Below are 20,949 nucleotides of genomic sequence, written 5' to 3' on the forward strand. Positions count from 1 at the left end.
TGTTTAGCACCCTCTGTTCATTTATACACGTTAGCACCAGTTTGTGTTTCCAATCGCATCATGACCCTGTTCATGATTTTTAATGTCCACTTCACCCCCCTACTGCCTAATCCATGACCACTGTCCCCCTCCCCATCACAACCGAGTTAAAATCAGGCTAATCTATGATAATGGATTAATGGTGGAAGAACCATTTTATCCCACCTACTCTCCCGGAATTTCATCAACTTTCCTGGGACCCAAAGCAGTAGGGAGACAGAAGAGAAGGTTGAGGACAACATTGAAGTTAAAGAGTGCCAATAATCCTAGTGCTAGATGGTCAGGCAAGAGTAGGGCAGAGAACAAGGGTAATTTAGATTATGCTGTCTTTATTTCAATGCAAGAAGCCTGACGGGCAAGGCAGATGAATTCAGGGCATGGATGGATGGATACATGGGATTGAGAAATTATAGATATTACTGAAACATTGCTAAAGGAGGGGCAAGACTGACAACTCAATGTTCCAGGGTATAGATGCTATAGGAAAGATAGAATAGGAGGCAACAGAGGAGGGGGGGTTGCATTTTTGATTGGGAAGAATATCACAGCAGTACTGTGAGGGAATATTTCTGAGGATTCTCCCATTGAGTCTACATGGGTAGAACTGAGAAATAAAAAGGGGGAGATCAACTTGAAAGGATTGTACTTTGGGCCTCCAAGAAGTGAGTGGAAATTGAGGAGCAAATATGTAAGGATATTACAGATAGCTCCAAGAAAGATAGAGTGGTAATAGTAGGGGACTTTAACTTTCCCAACATTGACTGGGACAGCCATAATATTAGGAGCTTGGATGGAGAGAAATTTTTTGAGTGTATTCAGGAGGAATTTCTCATTCATTATGTGGATGGCCCTGACTAAAGAAGGGGCAAAACTTGACCTCCTCTTGGGAAATAAGGAAGAACAGGTGACAGAAATGCTAGTGAGGGATCACTTTGGGACGGTGACTATAATTCTATTACTTTTAAGATAGCAATGGAGGATGATAGGTCTGGCCCAAAAGTTAAAATTCTAAATTGGGGCAAGGCCAATTTTGGTGTTATTCTAGACGAACTTTCAGATTTTGATAGTGGGAAGGCAAAGGGACATCTGGTAGCTGGAAGGCTTTCAGAAGTATGTTAACCAGGGTTCAGGATAGACACATGCCTTTTAGAGTGTAAGGAAAGGCTGGTAGAAGTAAGGAACTGTCCCTCAGGATGAGATGAATCAGGATATTGAGGCCCTGGTCAAGAAGACGAAGAAGGCATATGACATGCATAGGCAGCTGGGATCAAGCAAATCCCCTGAAAAGGTGTCAGAGTATAGTTAAGAGAGAAATCAGGAGGGCAAAAAGAGACACGAAATTGCTTTGACAGATAAGGCACAGGAGAATCCAAAGAGCATCTACAAATACATAAAGGGCAAAAAAGTAACCAGGGAGAGAATATGGCCTCTTCAGGATCAATAAGGTCATCCATGTGCGGGTCCACAAGAGATAGGTAAGATCCTATCTGAATATTTCTCATCATGACGAATATTATTGCTGAGGAAGGCATGAATGTCAGGGAACTTGGGGAAATAAATATTGATGTCTCAAGGAGTGTACATATTACAGAGAAGGAGGTGCTGGAAGTCTTGAAAGATAGATAAATCCCCGGGACCTGATGAAGTGTATCCCAAGATGTTGTGGGAGGCTAGGGAGGAAATTGCGGGTCCCCAGCAGAGATATTTGAATCAATGATAGTCATGGGTGAGGTGCCTGAAGATTGGAGGGTGGCAAATGTTGTGCCTTTATTTAAAAAGGACTGGAGGGAAAAGCCTGGGAACTACAAGTCGATGAGCCTAACGTCTGTAGTGTGTAAGTTGATCGAAGGTATTCTGATGGACAGAATCTACAGGCATTTAGAGAGGAAAGGACTGATTAGGGATAGTCAGCATGGCTTTGTGAGTGGAAAGTTATGTCTCACAAATTTGAGTTTTTTGAATGGGGTAACCAAGAAGGTTACCAAGAGGGCAGTGTAGTTAAAGTTGTCTGTATGGAATTTAGCAAAACCTTTGACAAGGTACCACCTGGTAGGTTGCTGCATAAGGTTAAATCTCACGGGATCCAGGGTGAGGTAGCCAATTGGATACAAAATTGGCTTGATGACAAAAGACAAGGGGTGGTTGTAGAGGGTTGTTTCTCAAACTGGAGGCCTGTGACCTGCAATGTGCTTCAGTGATCAGTGCTGGGTCCAATGTCACTTGTCATTTATTTTAATGATTTGGATGAGAATTTAGTAAGTTTGCAGATGACATCAAGATTGGTAGCATAGTGGACAATAAAGAAGGTTATCTAGGATTGCAATGGAATATTGATCAATTGGGCCACTGGGCTGATGAATGGCAGATGGAGTTTAATTTAGATAAATATGAGGTGATGCATTTTGATAGATCGAACCAGAGCAGGACTTACTCAGTTAATGGTAGGGCACTGGGGAGAGTTGTAGAGCTAAGAGATCTAAAGGTATAGGTTCATAGCGCCTTGAAAGTGGAGTCACAGGTGGACAGAGTGGTGAAGAAGGCATTCGGCATCCTTGGTTTCATTGATCAGAACATTGAATAGTGGAGATGGGACACCGCGTTGAAGTTGTAAAAGACATTGTCAAGGTCACACTTGGAATACTGTGTACAATTCTGGTCACCCTATTATTGAAAGGATACTATTAAGCTAGAAAGTGTGCAGAAAAGATTTACTAGGATGCTACCGGGACATATCATTTGAGTCATAAGGAGAGGCTGAATGGACTGGGGTTTTTTTCTCTGGAGGTTAGGAGCTTAGGGGTGATCTTTTAGAGGTCTATAAAATAATGAGAGGCATAGAGAAGATAGATAGTCAACATCTTTTTTCAAATGTAGGAGATTCTAAAACTAGAGAGCATAGGTTTAAGGTGAGAGGGGAGAGATATAAGAGGGTCCGGAGGGGCAGTTTTTCACACAGTGGATGGTGAATGTCTGGAATGAGCTGCCAGAGGTAATAGTAGAGGTGGGTACAATATAATCTTTTAAAACGCATTTAGACAGTTACATTGGTAAGATTAGTATGGAGGGATATGAGCCAAAAGCAGGGAATTGGGAGAAGCTAAATGGTAAAAACTGGGCAACATGAGCCAAAGGGCCTGTTTCCGTGCTGTAAACATCAATGACTCTGTGCTAAATTACGTTGTACATTTCTACCTTGTAGCTGACAATTTTTGTCTTTTTACAGTTCCTCAATGACATCAAGCTGTTGGAACTTAAAAATTTACTTGCCATTAGTCAGAAATCTTACCTACATTACATATGGTCCTTCAGAATTGCCAGTGATGGCCAGGTATTTGAAATAATAGTATCACAAGGTAGCTCCTGACCTGCATTTTTGTTACTTGTAGAATTAAAGCAGTATCAATACTACTAACACTTCCTCCCCAGGGCTATGCTTCTTAAAGGATTTAGGTACCTTTCCTGTTCAGCCAGGCGGTCCATTAGCAGTCTCAAGGCAATATCCGGGTACAGTAAATGATTTCTCAAAGTCACGTCCTTTACCTAACCCATCAATCAGAAGGAAGTAGCCACAACTGGCTGACAGTGATTTCAGCATCAGGCTAAGTGGGTGTCATTACAGGAAGTGTGCAGCATGTGGTCAGCTAAACCACCTGAAAACGCTGGCCAGCAGCACTTAGAATGAAATTATGAGAGCTCTCTGTGACTCAGGAAGAACCACCAGACCTTAGAATGTAGCTTGGGTTAGGTCAGTGCAGTTTTGAGTCTGATCACTGCAAGGGTGGGGGGGGGGGGGGGGGGGGGGGGGGGGGGGGGGGCGGAGGCGGGGCGGGGGGTGGTGGAATGGGAGAGAGGGTATAATGGAAAAAACAATAGTACAGCTGTTGACCCTCTTGTCTTTGAGTCAGAGGTTGTGGGTTCAAATCCCATTCCTGATGTTGTCGGCTGTCCCTCCAATGGAAGCCATGATGAGGAGGTGCCGGCGTCGGATTGGGGTGGGCACTGTAAGTAGTCTCATAACACCAGGTTAAAATCCAACAGGTATATTTGGTAGTACAAGCTTTTGGAGCGTTGCTCCTTCTTAAGGAGAGTGAAGAGTTGTGTTCATAAACACACGTTCTCCAAGGCAGCCTTCATAACACACAATGCAGAGTCACTGAGCAAAAAGTGATAACCAAGTTCCACATGCATGAGGACGGTCTCAACTGGGATCTTGGGTTCGTGTCACACTATCTGTAACCCCCACAACTTGTCTGGGCTTGCAAAATTTCACTAACTGTCCTGGCTGGAGACAATACACATCTCTTTAACCCTCTCTCCATTCACATTGTATCTGTAAAGACTTGTTTACCTATAAAGACTCGCATTCCACCCATTACCTTGCAAATTGAGTTTATGTCTATGTCTGCCCTATTTGCGAACACAACTCTTCACTCACCTGAAGAAGGAGCAACACCCCCAAAGCTTGTGCTACCAAATAATCCTGTTGGATTTTACCTGGTGTTGTGAGACTTCTTACTGTGCTCCTCCGATGGAATGCAGCTCTGTCAGAGGTGCTGTTTTTCAGATGAGACATTAAGCTAAGGCTATACTCTTTCTGGTGGATATAAAAGATCCCATAGAGATTGTCATACAATCATAAAGTGCAGAAAATGCCCTTTGGCCTAGTGAGTCTACACCAACAATATCTCCCACTAAAGGTTCTTTCATCCCATTTTCTTGCACTTGTCCCTTATTCTTGAATGTTACAATATTTCAATTATTCATCCAATTTTTTTAAAAAGTTGTAAGGTTTCCAGTCTCCACTACCTTCCCAGGCAACGCATTCCAGATTCCCACCACCCTCTGAGCCAATATTCAAAGAAGAGTAGAGGAATTCTCCCCTTACAAACGTCCATCAACAAACATTACAAAAGCAGTTTACCTGTCATCACATTTCTGTTTGTAGGACCTCATCCTGTGCAATTTGACTGCTATGTTTCCAACCTTACAACCTTATACATCAAATGTACTTTTTTACATATAAATTGTCATGGAACATCACACCTGCTATATAAATGCAAGTTATTTCTTTTCATGTTCCCCAGCTGGTATGAGGTACATTGGCCTTAACTGAGTTGAGTACAAAGCAGGGTTTGAACCAATGGTTGTTGCACTAGTGTACATTTCATATCCTAAGCCAAGACCAGTTTCTTCCCCAGTTTGTCCCATTTCGAAGTCAGCTTTTCACAGGGCATCAGCTCATTTTATTTAAACAGTCAGCACATCATGCTTTTATATCGACTTCAATGCAGAAAGACATCCCAAGGTATCTTATGAAAGCACAATCAGGATGTTACAAACAAGGAAATGTTAGGACAGCTGACTAACAACTTGGACAAAGACAGGTAGGTTTTCTCAAAAGCCTTGACGGAGACTGAAGTGGTGGAGGGGAGAGGTTCAAAGAGACAATTCCAGGGATTAAACAGTTGAAAGCGGGGCTGCTTTGATGAGGCACCAGGAGTAAGTGATGCACACGAGATCGAAGTTGGAGGAACGCATAGCCAATGGAGGCTTCTAGAGTTTGAGGAGACATGGCATTGAGGCCATTAAGAGATTTGACCATGCAGATGATTCTAAATTGAAAGCATTGAGAATAGGCAGTCAATGTGGATCAGCAAGGACAGCAGTGATTTCTGAATAGAATGGTGTGAGTTAGGATGCAGGTTGCAGAATATTGGAACAACGGAAGTTTTTTGGAGAATAGAAGGTAAGAGGACAGCCAGCAGATTACAGAATTATAGCATTATCCCAGTACAGAAGGAGTCAATTCTGCCCACCATGTCAGTTCTGGATCTTCAAAAGAACATTCCACCTGGTATCATTTCCAAACCTGCTCCCCATAACTCTGCACATTCTTCCTTTTCAGAAAACAATCTTGAATGCCTCAGTTGAACCTATCTCCACCAAACTCTCAGGCTGTGCATTACAGACCTTCACTACCCACTGTGTGAAAAAGTTTCTCCTCAAGTCTCCATAGCTTTTTTGCCAATTACCCTAAATCTATGCCCTTTGGGCCTCGTTCATTCCACCAATGAGAACAACTTTCCCCATCTACTGTCCAAACCCATGATGATACATCTATCAAATCAACATTCTCGTCTCCAAGGAAGACAAAGAGGTGATTGGAATATTCAAGTTTGGGGAAGAAAAAAGACACGGCTAATGATGCCAGTGCCTGAGTCAGGCATGGAGATGGGCAATATTATGGAAGAAGTAGTAGTCAGCTTTATTATTGCAGTTGGGTGCTCAGCTAATGGTCAAACGGGACCTCAAAGTTATCAAAAGTTTGACTTCAGTATGAAACAGGCGACAATAGAATTGATGACAGGGGCTTTACACTAGTGCCAAAGACCAAAAAAAATCAACTATCTGAGATTAATGAAGTGTTACCTCTCGATCCAGGTCACCGTACCAACGTCAGGTCCATTTCATCCACCCTTCCAAAGTGATCTTCTGCTAATGTTCCTGCATGAAAATCCAATAGATTCTGACTGCACCTTCCTTATCCCTAAGAAATCCAGTCCATTTCATTGCATTTTCTATTTTAGTTCAGTGTACATACATCAGGTCAACTTCATATGGACTCTAAGTCCAGACTAAATAATATCCTTTTCCTTTTTTCATGGGACGTGGGCATCATTGGCTGGGCTAACATTTATTGTCCATTCCTAATTGCTACTGAGAAGGCATTTAACCACATTATGTGGATCTGGAGGCACATATAGGTCAGACCAGGTAATAAACCAGATGGATTTTTATGACAACCGTCAATGGTTTCACAATCGTCATTGGATTTTTCATTCTGGATTGTTATTCAATTCAGGTATCACCATTTTCCATGGTGGGATTTGAACTGGGTCTCCAGAGCATTACTGTGGGTCTCTGCAGTACTAGTACAGTGATAATACATTCCCCACTGTCCACTCTGTTATGCATAACTGTCTGAAAAAAGCAACATGGTCAAGAAAGAGGTGGCCAATCAAAATTAACCCTTATAAGTCTGGTTGGGGTAAAGCAAGCTACATGATAACGAAGGACCAAAAGTCAAATGGATTTCCAGTTTCTCAAAAACATTTTAAATACCAGTATTCCTGTTATCTGATTCGAACCATGTGATGTAGTTCTTCAATGCAGTTATAAGTCTTGTGCTTAAAAATTGAAGCCTTTACTGGAGTTGTAATCTGGCATCACCATCATTTCACTTTGTATTCAATTTGCTTTTATCTCTCACACCTCCAGTACCAAAGGAGAAAGAAAGATTAGACATGAGGAACACAAAAGAAGCAGCAATGTTTTAAATTAAAAGGCAAAATAAATAGCCTGTTACATAGACCACGGTTTTCCTGCTTTCATTTTGGAAGGTCAAATCTGTAGGTACATTCAAGCAAAAACCCCACTTTTCTCTTCTCCTTCTTATACGTTATTGAAATCCCAGAAAATGTATTGGGAACTGCAGTGATGAGAATTCTGAGAGAACAGCTGTGGGGTGAAGACCCTGACACAGTGGTTAACACTGTTGCCTCACAAAACCAGGGACGCAGGTTCGATTCCCAGCTTGGGAGTGTTTCCTCAAGAACAATTAGGAATGGGCAATAAACGTTGGCCCAGTCAGTGATGTCCACATCCCATGAAAAGAGAAAAAGAGTATAATTTAGTCTGTGCAGAGTCTGCATGTTCTCCACATGTCTGTGTGGATTTCCTCTGGGTGTTCTTGTTGCTTCCCCCAGTCCGAAAGTCATGCTGGTTAGGTGTGTTTGCCATGCTAAACTCTCCCTCAGCATACCCAAACAGGCATGGAATGTGGCGACTTGGGGATTTTCACAGTAACTTCATTGCAGTGTTAATATAAACCTACTTGTGACACACTAATAATAAACAAATAAATAATCAGTAAAAGCAGTTTTCGCACCTCAGATTCCTAAAAGCCAGAAATTAATTCTGTGTTAACATAATGCAATTGGATAAATCACTCCATCGAGTGTCAGGCAAGACTCACCTCGTCAAACAGTTGAAGGTGTTCGGTCCCATGTGTTAACAAAGGTCTGTTTGTCATGGGAGCAGTGTATTTCTATAAATAAAACTCAGCATCACGCAGTCAACACTTACACCTAAATATAGGTTTATTCGCTGAGGTATCGGCTCCAGTGTAAATGTTTTCCACATCTATTAAGCACCTTGAGGAGGTTTACTAAATTAATAGCACAAAATAGATGCAAGTTGTCACTGTATGTGTGGCACGGCAAACCCCATTTTAGGAATAAGCATTTAGAGTTCATTTGTTTGCGAGTGGAAGAGGTAGCAGTTTTCTTCTGATGAAGTGACAGCTGGTGGATGAGGCATCAGCTCCTCTGTAATTAGGTGATTATTTTTTATACCTGAGTGCAGCTGGCAAGTGTTGGAAAGGCATTGACCCATGGAAGTCAATACATCCAAACCTCAACCAGCATCCCCCATTAAATGCACTTTCTAACCAGGAGGTCACCAGGTACAGATCAAGACCAAGGATTCCGGCTGATAGCTCTCTTCCTCCTGATAATCAACATTGAAATAGTGTTGCTTTGTCGTAAACCCGTTTTTGGCATTCCCTCTAATACGCCCCACATTCCAATATTAAAGACCATTTCTAACCAAGAGGCTGGCTATGATTATATCAAGGCCAGATTTCAGATAGAAACCAGACAATGGCTGGAATTTTACCACCACACCTGCCCCAGAATCAGAGCGGGCACGGCTCACAGAATGGCATTCTCTGTTGGCCTCGGGCGGCATCTTACATGCCTCAAGCGGGCGAGGTGGTAGCAACAAGAATGCGGCTGGGGAGTGTAATCACTGGCATGACTTCATCACGACCTTCTCAAAAGCGGTTAGGTTAGGGCAACAAATGTTGGCCGTGCAGCAATGCTCACATTCTGTAAATGAATTTTTTTTGGAATTACCACTCCATGGCAACAAGAGCATAGGAAATGGGATCAGGAGTGGGCCATACAGCCTCTCAAGCCTACCCAACTATTCAATGGATCACGGGTTATCACAAACTTTGTTCCCCATGTCCCTTGATTCCCCTCGGAACCCAAATCTCAGCCTTGAATATTCTCAATGGCCAATCATCCACAATCCACTGAGGTAGCCAATTCTGAAGAGTTACAACCTTCTGAGAGAGGAAATACCTCCTCACCTCAGTCTTAACATAGAAAATAGGAGCAGGAGTAGGCTATTTGGCCCTTCGAACCTGCACCACCTTTCAATATGACCATGGCTGATCTCCTACCCTGAAACTATTCCGCCAGTTCTAGACTCTCCAGGCAAGGGAAACAGGCTCAAAGCGTCTAACAAGTCAAGTCCCCTCAGAACCGAGGAATGGACATCAATTAATACTACCAATCTCCATCAATTATCTAAAACTTGTGGCATACAAGGATATAGGGAACTCACAGAGGAAAAAAATAGCAGGCTGAAATAAGTGGGAGTAGAAGAGGTTTTTTTCATACAAAATACACTCGGCCAGGTTAAAAAAAATCTACAGTTAAGACTTTAACATCCCCACTTTGCTGTACTGTGCACAGGTTAGGGTTGCCAACCCTCCAGGACTTTAATGTTAATCACCTGGACACAGCTACAAGCAACCCACGAGAAAAATCGTGGGCGCTTCAGTTTTTTTGAATGTAAGAAATATTGGAAATAGAGGAAAAGGCTCCTTTACTGGGAAGGGCAGTTGGAGGGGGCATGGGGGAGGGAGAGACGGGAGGGGTCTAGGCATCAAGCCCCTCAGGAATATGTTCAGCCAGAGTTGGCAACCCTAGCACAGGTATGTGTGGCGTCAGCAGTTTCGCTGCTAATACTCCCTGTTTTGTGCGTCCACAGGGAGCTTTGACGATCATTACCTGGGACTGGCTTCCCAGGCACATCCCAATCAGCAGCAAGCACAGGTAACCTATGGATTTTTATACATGTTCTCTCATGTATCATTGCTCTTCAAAATTGGACACAGCTACAAGAAACCCATGAGACAAGTCGTGCGCACGTCAGCTTTTTTTTTTGAATGTAAAAAGTATTGGAAATAGAAGAAAAGGCTGCTTTACTGGGGAGTGCGGTTGGAGGAGGCAGGGTGGGGGTGGGGTGTCATGAATTGGAAGGTGTGAGGGTCTTGGGAACGCTGATTACCTGGCGTACGTAAAGCCTAAAAGAGAAGCCCACTTCCTGAAGCTCACCATTTCCCAACATGCTGGCTTTTATTTATGTCAAGAAACTCTCCTGCTTTTGAGTGAGCGGGTATGCACAAGTTCCCCACTGTCATCGTACATGCCTCTGGTGCAAGAAACAGGACCACAGCTTTGATGTGTGTCGAAATAGCAGCACACCCTGCCACCGAGTGATAGGATTCAAGTTTCCACCCACCAATTCTCCATCTGGCAAGTTCTCAATTTCAGCCATACCCTCAAGGGGCCAAGGCATTAATCAGACAGTAGACAGTTCCTATTGTGCGAACAGATTGCGTGTAGCACGTGGAACCCACGAAAGGAGGAAAGAGAAAAAATACATATATCATGAGATTTACTTAAGGAAAGTACTGGTTATTGCAGAGGTCATGGGCAACTTCAAAGGCGGCTGCGGGTGACTAAATCAACAACCCATCCACTCACAATTCTAACGGGGAACAAAGACTAATGAAGAAGAGGTTACAAGGCTGCAAAGTTCTCCAGAGGTTCAGCCAACATCTTAGCATGCAAGGTCAAAGTTGACGCTTTTCTTGTCCCATTACCTGAACCTCTTGAGTTTGTTGCAGTCTTGAAAGTACTTTGCTGTTGCTGTTTCATTCACATCCTCGATCACAACTGTCGATTTTTAATTACCCACCAATCCATTTGGCTGTGAGGTTTCACCATCTAGCCGTGTCACCTCACAAGAACAAAACTATAATAATGCCAGATAACCACGATCATAGAGTCTGTGCTTAGTAAAAGATTGTAATCACAAAATCATACCGTTTTGTCAAGCGCTCTGTAAATATGTTATATAATCACAAATACACAAAGGAGCATCCACACAAATACAATATAATATATATTTTATACATATATATTGTATTTTTGTATGTATACCACAGGGAAAAAATAAAAGCACATGCTGATTGAGGAGATGAAATAGATTTGGAGGAAGTTTCTATGGAGCACAAATACCAGCACACAATGCCCTGCCATGTTGTTAGTATGTTTGTCATGGAAAAAAGTGTATTTATTCTTATCCATAGAGTGTGTATTCCGGTTAATTAATCCAGCAGTAGGCTTTCTTGTGTTTAATAATAAAGGAAGTTATGCATTCTAACACACTTACCCTCCAATAATGCAAGTCACGCACTCAGTCTCGTGCACGTACGCACACACACAAACAGGCGCACATATGCACACACAGCACGCACACACACAAACAGGCGCACATATGCACACACACACGTGCACACACACAAACATGCACATACATGCACATGCATCACACACATACATACATGCACAGCGCACACACACACAGACACAAACACGCACACACATGCACATGCAGCACACACACATATATATAAAGATTGGATACAAATAAAGATAGTGCACTTTTACAGTTACAGTTAGTTCATTCTTTGATTTATGATTTCCTGTCTCCCACAGAGCAAGCATTTGGTTTCTTAATTTAAAGTTGAAGTGAGGATTTTGTAAAGTGAAGAGTTTACAGCAGGTTGCATGCAGTCGAGTATCTCAGGGGTTTGTTCTGACATGAACTTTGAAACTGAAGAAGAGGTTAAATACTTTGGCTGCCTGATGACATGCCGTTAGTTGCAAGGTCTTGGAGTGGCTAAAGACTGACAGTCACACTATTAAAAGAAGTGAACACATTGGAGAAATCACAGAGGAAGTTTACATGAATGGTTCCAGGGATGAGAAACTTCAGTGATGAGGATAGATTAGAGAGATTGGAAATGATCTCCTTGGAGAGAAGGCTGAGGAGAGATATGATAGAGATGTTCAAAATGGTGAGGGGCTGGACAGAATAGATAGGGAGAAACTGTTCCCACTCATAAAAAGATCAAGAGCAAGAGGACAGAGACCTTCTGGTCCCACTGACGGTGAATTCCCGAGGTGTATCTCCTGCCTGCAGAGGGTGCACGCAAAGGGAAACCCCATTGACAGCAGCGGCTCAGAAGATCCCACCACCAACCAATAATGGTCCATCTCCGCTGCTGAAACGTGCCACAGGAGAGAGGGGAGCATGTGGGAGGGGGACAAGGAAATTCCTGCCGTGACCTGAGAAAGTAAAAGTCATACAACCCATTGTTCAGGACTGGAATGCACTGTCTGAAAATACGATGGGGGCAAGTTCACTCAAGGAATTCGAAAGGACAGTAGATGGTTTACTTGTGCAGGGAAAAGGAAGGGGAATGGCACTAAGTCAAGTTGCTCATTTAGTGAGCTAGTGCAGACAGGGTGGGCTGAATGGCCTGCTTCTGCGCTGTAACAATTCTGTGAAACCAGCTTTGGTTATGTGACCACTGGGTTAACAGTTCTGGGGTCTACCCAGGCTGGTTTGGATGGGGGCGGGGGGTGCAATTGTGACTCATAGAAGAACTGATAAAAGCCATGGAGTTTTAATCTTCCCTTTTCTTCAGTAAAGAATGACAATTAAGAAACTCCATAGTCTTTAAATGTTTCCCCATCCTTATACAAGTCTACAAAATTCTGAGTTACCCTCAATTATTTCTGTGTTTAATTATGTGTTCACTAGAGACGTAATATTGTCTATGGCCCAAATCACATTTGCAGCAACCACCTTTCGAGCTTATTTGTGTCAAAGTTTTAGAATAATTGACTGCAAGTTCTGACTATTACATGCTGGTATTGGGCATGACAGGGACTATCTCTATGCCGAAACTGTTGGTAATTTTTAGATCAACCACGTTTAACACGAATAGAGCATATTAAGAAACTACAGCTGAGAAATTCATTTTGGTGGTATTTGCAAATTCTTACTTCTTTGCCTGCAATTTTGGCTGAACTCTTAACCCAGTTAACATAAATAGATGCAAACCTACAATGGTCGAAAGAGTGTCCTACAAAAATATTGAGCGCTCATCTGCAACTATCAGCAAGAGAAATATCCAGGCTTTAATGTGCAACAATAATGCTGTACATCTCACAGCATCAAACAACTTGTGCTCACCCCAAAACTGGAAAATCCAGCCTGAAGTCAGACCTTTGCATAGTCTGCCCCCCACCCCATCCACTACGATTCCCATGGCGGTTGGGAGAGGAAAATTCCCCCTTTGTGAATTCATTGGGTGTATTGTCATACTGCTGAGCTGACTGGGACTAGGATTGACACCAATTAACAAAATGAACAACTAACACCAATACAGCAACTATAACACAGTCATCCCATGATGTGGAGTTGCCAGTGTTGGACTGGGGTAAGCACAGTAAGTTATCTCACAACACCAGGTTAAAGTCCAACAGGTTTATTTGATAGCACGAACTATCGGAGCACTGCTCCTTCATCAGGAGAATGATGACTCACCTGATGAAGAAGCGGTGCTCCGAAAGCTCATGATTCCAAATAAACCTGTTGGACTTTAACCTCGTGTTGTGAGACTACTTACAGTCATCCCAAACCATGTTGTAGAGTTTTACAAAGAATGGATCTTAAGCTGAATGAACAGTTTGGTCAAAGACATTGGTTTAAAGGTGGATATAAAAGGGTGAATGGATGCTGAGGAGGGTTTTAAGGAGTGCTTTCCAGAGTCTGCAGTTTAGATACTCAAGGCACAGCTAGCAGAGATGGGTGAAAGAAAAAGGTGCACTTACAATTTTGATGATGCTTGATGCAGGGTAAATACCTGATTAGATACTGGAGTGTAGCAACTAGGGTATTTTCACAGTAACTTCATTGCAGTGTTAATGTAAGCCTGCTTGTGATGCTAATAGCCAGGACTTCAAGGAATATTTCCCTTCTCTTGGACAAATGGTGATCTGGAGGTCAGAGGAACAGTGGTTCCGGGGTATTGTCAGTGTGAAGGGAGCTATGGAACTCATGAGGGAAAAGGTCATAAAGGGACTTAGAGTTTAAAGATTAGGGTCACAAGTAGCTTACATTAACAGCGGGATTTTACAGCCTTGCTCGAGTGAGACCAGAAATTCCCATCCGACATTTCCCAATGGACATTTCCATTGTCTACCTCTCGCCCACTTTGATTCTATGGTGGGTGGGGCAGTAGAATTCCGATGTAACACTGCAATGACATTACTGTGAAAAATCCCCTAGTTGCCACATTCTGGCGCCTGTTTGGGCACACTGAGGGAGAATTTAGCATGGCCAATGCACCTAATCACCATGTCTTTCAGACTGTGGGAGGAAACCAGAGCATCTGGAGGAAACCCATGCAGGTACGGGAAAAACATGCAGATTCTGCATAGACAGTGACCCAAGCCAGGAATCGAACCTGGGTCCTTGGCGCTGTGAGGCTGCAGTGCTAACCACTGTGCCACCGTGCTGCCCCACTTATCCCTTCAGCATGTGGATGTGAATTTTAGACTTTAGGTACTGGGAGCCAATGTGTGGAAGTAAGAAAAAGGGTGATGGGCAAACAGAGTTTGTTGTGTGGGGAACTATAATAAAATCAATGATCATACTTTTAACACAGAAGGAACTACCCAACCAATGATCAAATTTCTTCATGTCCACCTGAATAAACATTTCTTTTAAAGACATAATCATGAACATATTATAATTATTGTTCTGGTCAAGAAACACCAAAAGCTCCAGTGATGAAGGGGGTAATGAAGGGGAGAATTAATCCTCCCTGTTGTAATCTTTTAGGGCATGATGTCCCAGTGTTTTATAAAGGAGCAAGTGTACATAATCTTGCTGCTTACACTGATAGAAATCTGCTTTGATTTTTGACATAAATGTTCTTTTAGAACCAGTTGTAGAATCCTCAGGACATCAGATCTCAAGCTGAGTGTACCTCAGGGGATAGCTCAAAATTAGTTTTAGCGACCTCATATAAGTACTGCTTTTGAAATGAGGTTTGATCACAGCCAAGCCTTTCCCGCCAGGAGTACTGAGTACAGACCAATTAGATAGCTCTCCAAATCCAGTATTAATAGTACCTCCCACACTCTTCCTCTTCTGTACGTTTCGCTAGGGGTAAGATGCCAGCTGAGAAACTTCTTCCTGCGTGACACCCTCAAACTGGTTACTGATTTTTAAATTGTCTGCTGACTGTGGCCATCTGATGTTGAACAAAATATTAATTATTCATGGTTCCTTTGGCACCCCAGAGCACTTTGTCCCAAAACATTAGGACGCTGCCACGTTCATAATTCCCCAGAGTTACATCCCAAGTGAAAGCCTAGGCATTTTCTCTGGGAGAAGACAAGCGAAATCACTTCCAAGCAAATTGGGCATCACGGTGGCACGGTGGTTAGCACTGCTGCCTCACAATGCCAGGGACCGGGGCTCAATTCCCAGCTTGGGTCACTGTCTGTGAAGAGCCTGCACATACTCCCTGTGCCTGCATTGGGTTTCCTCTAGGTGCTCCAGTTTCCTCCCACAGTCCGGAAGTTAGATGCATTGGCTATGTTAAATTCTTCCTGAGTGTACCCAAACTTGTGCCGGAGTGTAGCGACTTGGGGATTTTCACAGTAACTTCATTGCAATGTTAAAGTAAGCCTAATCGTGACACAAATAAATAAATACATATGCCTAAAAAAGCAGGGTCATGGGATCAGGCCACCTGTAGTTTGGAGAAATGATTCAAGGAAAGCAATGATCAGTAAAAGAAAATGTCTTTAAATATATCCATCAGCATGCATTTGAATTTGGTACATTTTATAGTGTTGTTACTGTTGAGTTAGAAGTTTGTGCATTCAAGGTATAGGACGTGGAGAACACAATCTAACCTGATAGTTCAGTGATGTACAGAGCAAGATCTCCACTGTCCGTCCAATGAGATGTTGAGCCAAAGCCTTGATTGCTTGTTCTAATGATTTATTTGGGTATTGAAAATCCCATGGGTGCATTTGAAGCAAAACAGGCAATTTTCCCATACGCTCATTTAAACAGTATTCAACATGGCCAAAAATAAATGGTGTTTGCGATATTTTTCTGTGCATAAAATGGCCACCACAGTGACTGTGTTCAAGGTAATTGATCGCATGCAAAATGTTTCAGACTGTTTTTGCGAGATGTGCATTATATGACTGCAAACCTTCCTTCCTTAGTTAAGATTAAGTCCGGATAATGACTGCCCGAGTGCTTATTATCATTATTTGAAAAACACAAAAAAACCCTGACCTTCAAATGAGCAGTGTGCTTCATTCTATCTACTGTTCTGCAAATGGCCATGAATCCTTGAACCTGCTCTCAATCCACTTACCCTTGTTAAAGCAATGAATTTCTCTCACTGAACTACAGGACACCAAAGAAAGAACTTGACTTATGGTCAGGATGTCTTAAAGTGCTTCCTTGCCAATGAATTACTTTTGAAGTGCAATCACTGTTGTGATGTGGGCAATGCAGCAGCTAATTTTCAGATAAATAGCAACGAGTCAATGATCGATTATGGTCTTATTAAGGTGGCCAAGGGTTCGGGGGAAAAGACAGGAGAATGGGGATAAGAATCATATATAAGAATCACATCAGCTATGATTGAATGGTGGAACAGACTCGATGGGCCAAATGGCCTAATTTGCTCCTATATCTTATGGTCTTATGGATTAGAATTTCCGAGGAATGGCCACTCCATTCCTCTTTTACTTGCATTAATTAGGAGCTGTGCATTTCAACCTGACCTTCCAACTTGGTCCTCCTCAGAAAAGCACAGTGCAGTGGCTTCCTGAACCTTGGGTGTAGGGCTGGTCAAACAGTGGGGAGTCTAAGTTTAAAGTTGTAGAGTTTATTTATTAGTGTCACAATTAAGTTTACATTAACATTGCAATTACGTTACAGTGAAAATTCCCTAATGGTCAAACTCCAGCACTTGTTCAGGTACAGTGAGGGAGCATTTAGCACGGCCAATCAACCAAATCAGCACATCTTTCAGATTGTGGGAGGAAACCGGAGCAGCCAGAGGAAACCCATGCAGACACGATGAGAACATGCAGACTCCGCACAAAAATGACCCAAGCTGGGAATCGACCCCTGGCCCCGGCGCTGTGAGCCAGCAGTACTAATCACTGTGCCAGCATGTTGAGTGGATATATGGTGGGTAGGAGGGGAATAGGATGGGTTTTGAGGCTGAGTAGTCAGTTCTGGGAGTAGGAGAGGTCAGGTGGTCATTCTGGGAGATAGGAAGGTAGTCTGATGGGTGGGGAGCAGTCATGGGGCAGACAAGAGGATAAGCAATGGTGAGGTAGTTGGAGGGGGGATAAGAGGGTAGTTGGGGAGGTGAGGGACTAGTCGGCTACATTGTCTAACGGGTCAAGTGAGGGGTCAGAGGAGTCTATGTTATCTTTACCGAAGAGTTAGAAGTGGAAGTTAGAAGTGAGAGCACATCAGGAATACTATATGTAGCATAGGTTTCTTTGTCTAAGGAAAAATGTAAATACATTGGAAGCAGTTCAGAGAAGATTTACCAACTAATACCCGGAATGGGTGAGTTTCCCTATGAGGAACGATTGGACAGCCTAGACTTGTGTCCAGTGAGAGGTGACTTGATTAAAACATTAAGACCCTGAGGGGTCTTGATAGGGTGGGTGTGGAAAAGATTCTTATGGAAGAATTTAGAATTAGGATCACTGCTTAAAAATAAGGGGTTGCCCACTTAAAACAGAGAGGAGACAAAACTTTTTCACAAAGATGGCTGTGAGTCTTTGGAACTCTCTTCCTGACAAGGTGGTAGAAGCAGAACCTTTGAATATTTTTAAGGCAGAGGTAGATAGAATCTTAGTAAGCAGGTAGTGAAAGTTATCAGGGGTTAGCGGTGGAGTGCAGATTTGAGGTTATTATCAGATCAGCCATGCTGTTTTTAAATGTCAGAGCAGACTCAAAGGGCTGAATGGCCTTCTCCTGCTGTTTGTTGGTATGTATTTAATTCTTCTAACCTTTCCTGGGGAATTATTCTGTTCTGATAAATGGAACCATCTGAAGTCTCTGATTTAAATTGGAGTTTGGGATGGTTCCCAGTGAAGGATGGTTACATATTGAAAGTTTGAAGGGTAACAGGTACGACCACCACCATCCAACATACCCTCCCCACCCCACCCCTCTTCTCTTTGGCCAGCGCAACAGCACAGTGGTTAGCATCTGCCTCAGTGTCAGAGACCTGGGTTCAATTCCTGGCTTGGTCACTGTCTGTGCAGAGACTGTGCATTCTCCCCATGTCAGCTTGGGTTTCCTCTGGGTGCTCTGGTTTTCTCCCACCGTCCAAAAGACATGCTGGTTAGGTGCATTGGCCATGCTATATTCTCCCTCAGTGTAGCAGAACATGTGCCAGAGTGTGGCGACTAGGGGATTTTTACGGTAACTTCACTGCGGTGTTACTGTAAACCTACTTGTGACAATAATAAGCAAACTTTGAAAACTACAAGTTAAGGCCAATCTTTTTTAGTGGTACTGGTGGAACAGAAATATGGCAATATTTCCATGACGCACAATGGCTTTGTTTTACTTCTGGTGAGACAGTTTCAAGCACGGCGTTAACGAATTTAATGGGCTTCTGTCTCCCTTTTTGTAATTCCTACAAACACTTCCTTGCCAGTGCACTGTCATTGCCATCTGAATTCTAATTAGTTAAAAAAGTCAGAATCTCTCTTTAAGGCTATTTTATGTAAAAAGTGTAAAAAGTTAATGTCAATGATGAACATGTTTTGATCACTTCCTTGTTGCTGTTTTCAAGATGAGTCATTTATGTTTTATGGTGAAGAATGATGAAAATAACCTAATTCACTAAATCAAGATGCAGTATGAATTTGTTGGCTGGCTTGTCTAAATCCATAACAGTTAATTAACTGTAATAATTAGCATAATCGGAAACCACTAAACTCAATGACATGTTGCACACCATTATAATAACGCGCACTCACCATTATCTGGGGCTGTGTTTTAACTGCCAATACTGATATACCGCTATAACCACAGGCTCAGGTCGAGCAGCAAATTCTCAACAAAGGGAAGCTCCTGACAACAGTGTTTGAAGATGCTGACCGAACCAACCTGTCAGAGAGGAAGCAAGTTGTGCATGGCCACTATGTTCATCCTTCGTGCAGCACCTATACACAACAGAGGCTGGAAGTTGCAAAAAGAACTAGAGCTGAAGAAAAGTGCATAGGGCGGTGTGGTAGCACAGTGGTTAGTACTGCTGCTACACACTGCCAGGGACCCAGGTTTGATCCCCGGTTTGGGTGACTGTCTGTGCAGAGTCTGCACGTTCTCCCCATATCTGCATGGGTTTCCTCAGAGTCCTCCATTTTCCTCCCGCATGACATGCAGGTTGGGTGCATTGGCCAGGCTCAGTGTACCCAAACAGGCGCCAGAGTGTGGCGACTTGGGGATTTTCACAGTAACTTCATCGCAGTGTTATTGTAAGCCTACTTGTGACACTAATAAATAAACTTTAAGACTTAATGTTAATTAATCGAGATGCTATTAGCCTCCTTGCTGATAAAAGGAGGCGGTAGATGGTCTTCTTTGGATGATTTACCAGTCCAGTCCTTTTGAAAACTTGTCATTATCCATCTGCTCTACGTGAAACAGTCAGTGAATGAAAACGAAACTAAGAATTGGGAGTGATGTATAACAGAAGCTGAACCCGTATAATAATTTTCACTATTGCACAAAATTAAAACTGCCCCATCCCAGTCTTTACCTTTCCAGTCGTTCCTAAGCTTTTGATAAGTTAAAAATCTTGATCAAGTAGATGAACGTAATTGCAATAGGTATACACCATACATTCCTCTCTGATTTACAGACCTATATTCTCTGTACACTTAGGGTGGGGCATTTGTGGAGGTTGGACCTCTTGTTGACTGTAAACCTTACTCCGTTGTGAAACGTCCCTCATTTATAAAATCTGTTCTAAGTATGACAAAACTTTTTAATCAATGGAGTTGAAAGGAACTGTTTTTTAATTATTCTTTCATGTGATGTTGGTGTCAGTGGCAAGGCTAACCTTTGTTGCCCATCCCTAATTGCCCTTGAAAAGATGGTGGTGCTGAGCTGCCTTCTTGAACTTCTGCACTCCATCTGGTGCAGGTACAACCTGGGAAGGAACTTTCAGGATCTGGGTCCAGCAGCAGTGAAGGAACGGCAAGATAGTGCCAAGACACTGCCTTAATTCTGCTCGCAATTGACCTGAAATGTGAATGTCATTTTTCAGTTGTCAAATAACCCAGGAACACTGCTGTTGGACTCTCCACCAATGTCACATGGGTGTAAGGCCTGTATTTTTTTCCCCTTTAATTTTTCATGGGATCAGTCAGAAGGCCAGCATTTGTTGCCCATCCCCAATTGCCCTTGAATTTGAACATTCTGGAGCACAGTGAAGAGTCACACATCAGTATGGGTCTGCAGTCACATGTTGGCCAGACCGGGTAAAGATGGCAGATTTCCTTCCCAAAATGAACATTGGTGAACCAGATAGGGTATTTCCAGCAATTGATATTCAAGCTTAGTGAGACATAATCTTGCCTTCTCTCCTGATGATGTTCCCATCATAATAATTAATGAATGGATGTTCACCGCACATTACATTTCCCTGGGACCAACATGCTAAAATTGACTGGTAGCAGCTGATCTCAGCTGGGTGGCAGTTGTAGGATCATGAACAGTTCCTGGCTCAGAAGGGTAACATTCAGCCAGGGCTCCTATTTTTGATTGCCGTCCAGAGAATCC

The 20,949-nt window shown here is 42.8% G+C and overlaps 1 protein-coding gene across 3 annotated transcripts in view; it reads left to right on the plus strand.

Moving 5' to 3' along the window:
- The window catches only part of mafa (MAF bZIP transcription factor a), a 387,413-nt gene that overhangs the window by 76,436 nt on the left and 290,028 nt on the right, over positions 1-20,949 (plus strand). Inside the window, exon 2 of one of the 3 annotated variants that reach the window (XM_080186705.1) lies at positions 9,940-10,146. The exons of the other annotated variants lie outside the window; for them this stretch is intronic. Within the exon in view, the coding sequence (XP_080042831.1) occupies positions 9,940-9,949 (10 nt within the window). The 3' untranslated portion in view covers positions 9,950-10,146. Of the gene's footprint in view, positions 1-9,939; positions 10,147-20,949 lie in introns of those variants that run through there. 3 annotated transcript variants of the gene reach the window in all.

This window comes from Carcharhinus amblyrhynchos, chromosome 4, assembly GCF_965287045.1.
Source record: "Carcharhinus amblyrhynchos chromosome 4, sCarAmb.v2.hapA, whole genome shotgun sequence".
Taxonomy (NCBI): domain Eukaryota; kingdom Metazoa; phylum Chordata; class Chondrichthyes; order Carcharhiniformes; family Carcharhinidae; genus Carcharhinus; species Carcharhinus amblyrhynchos.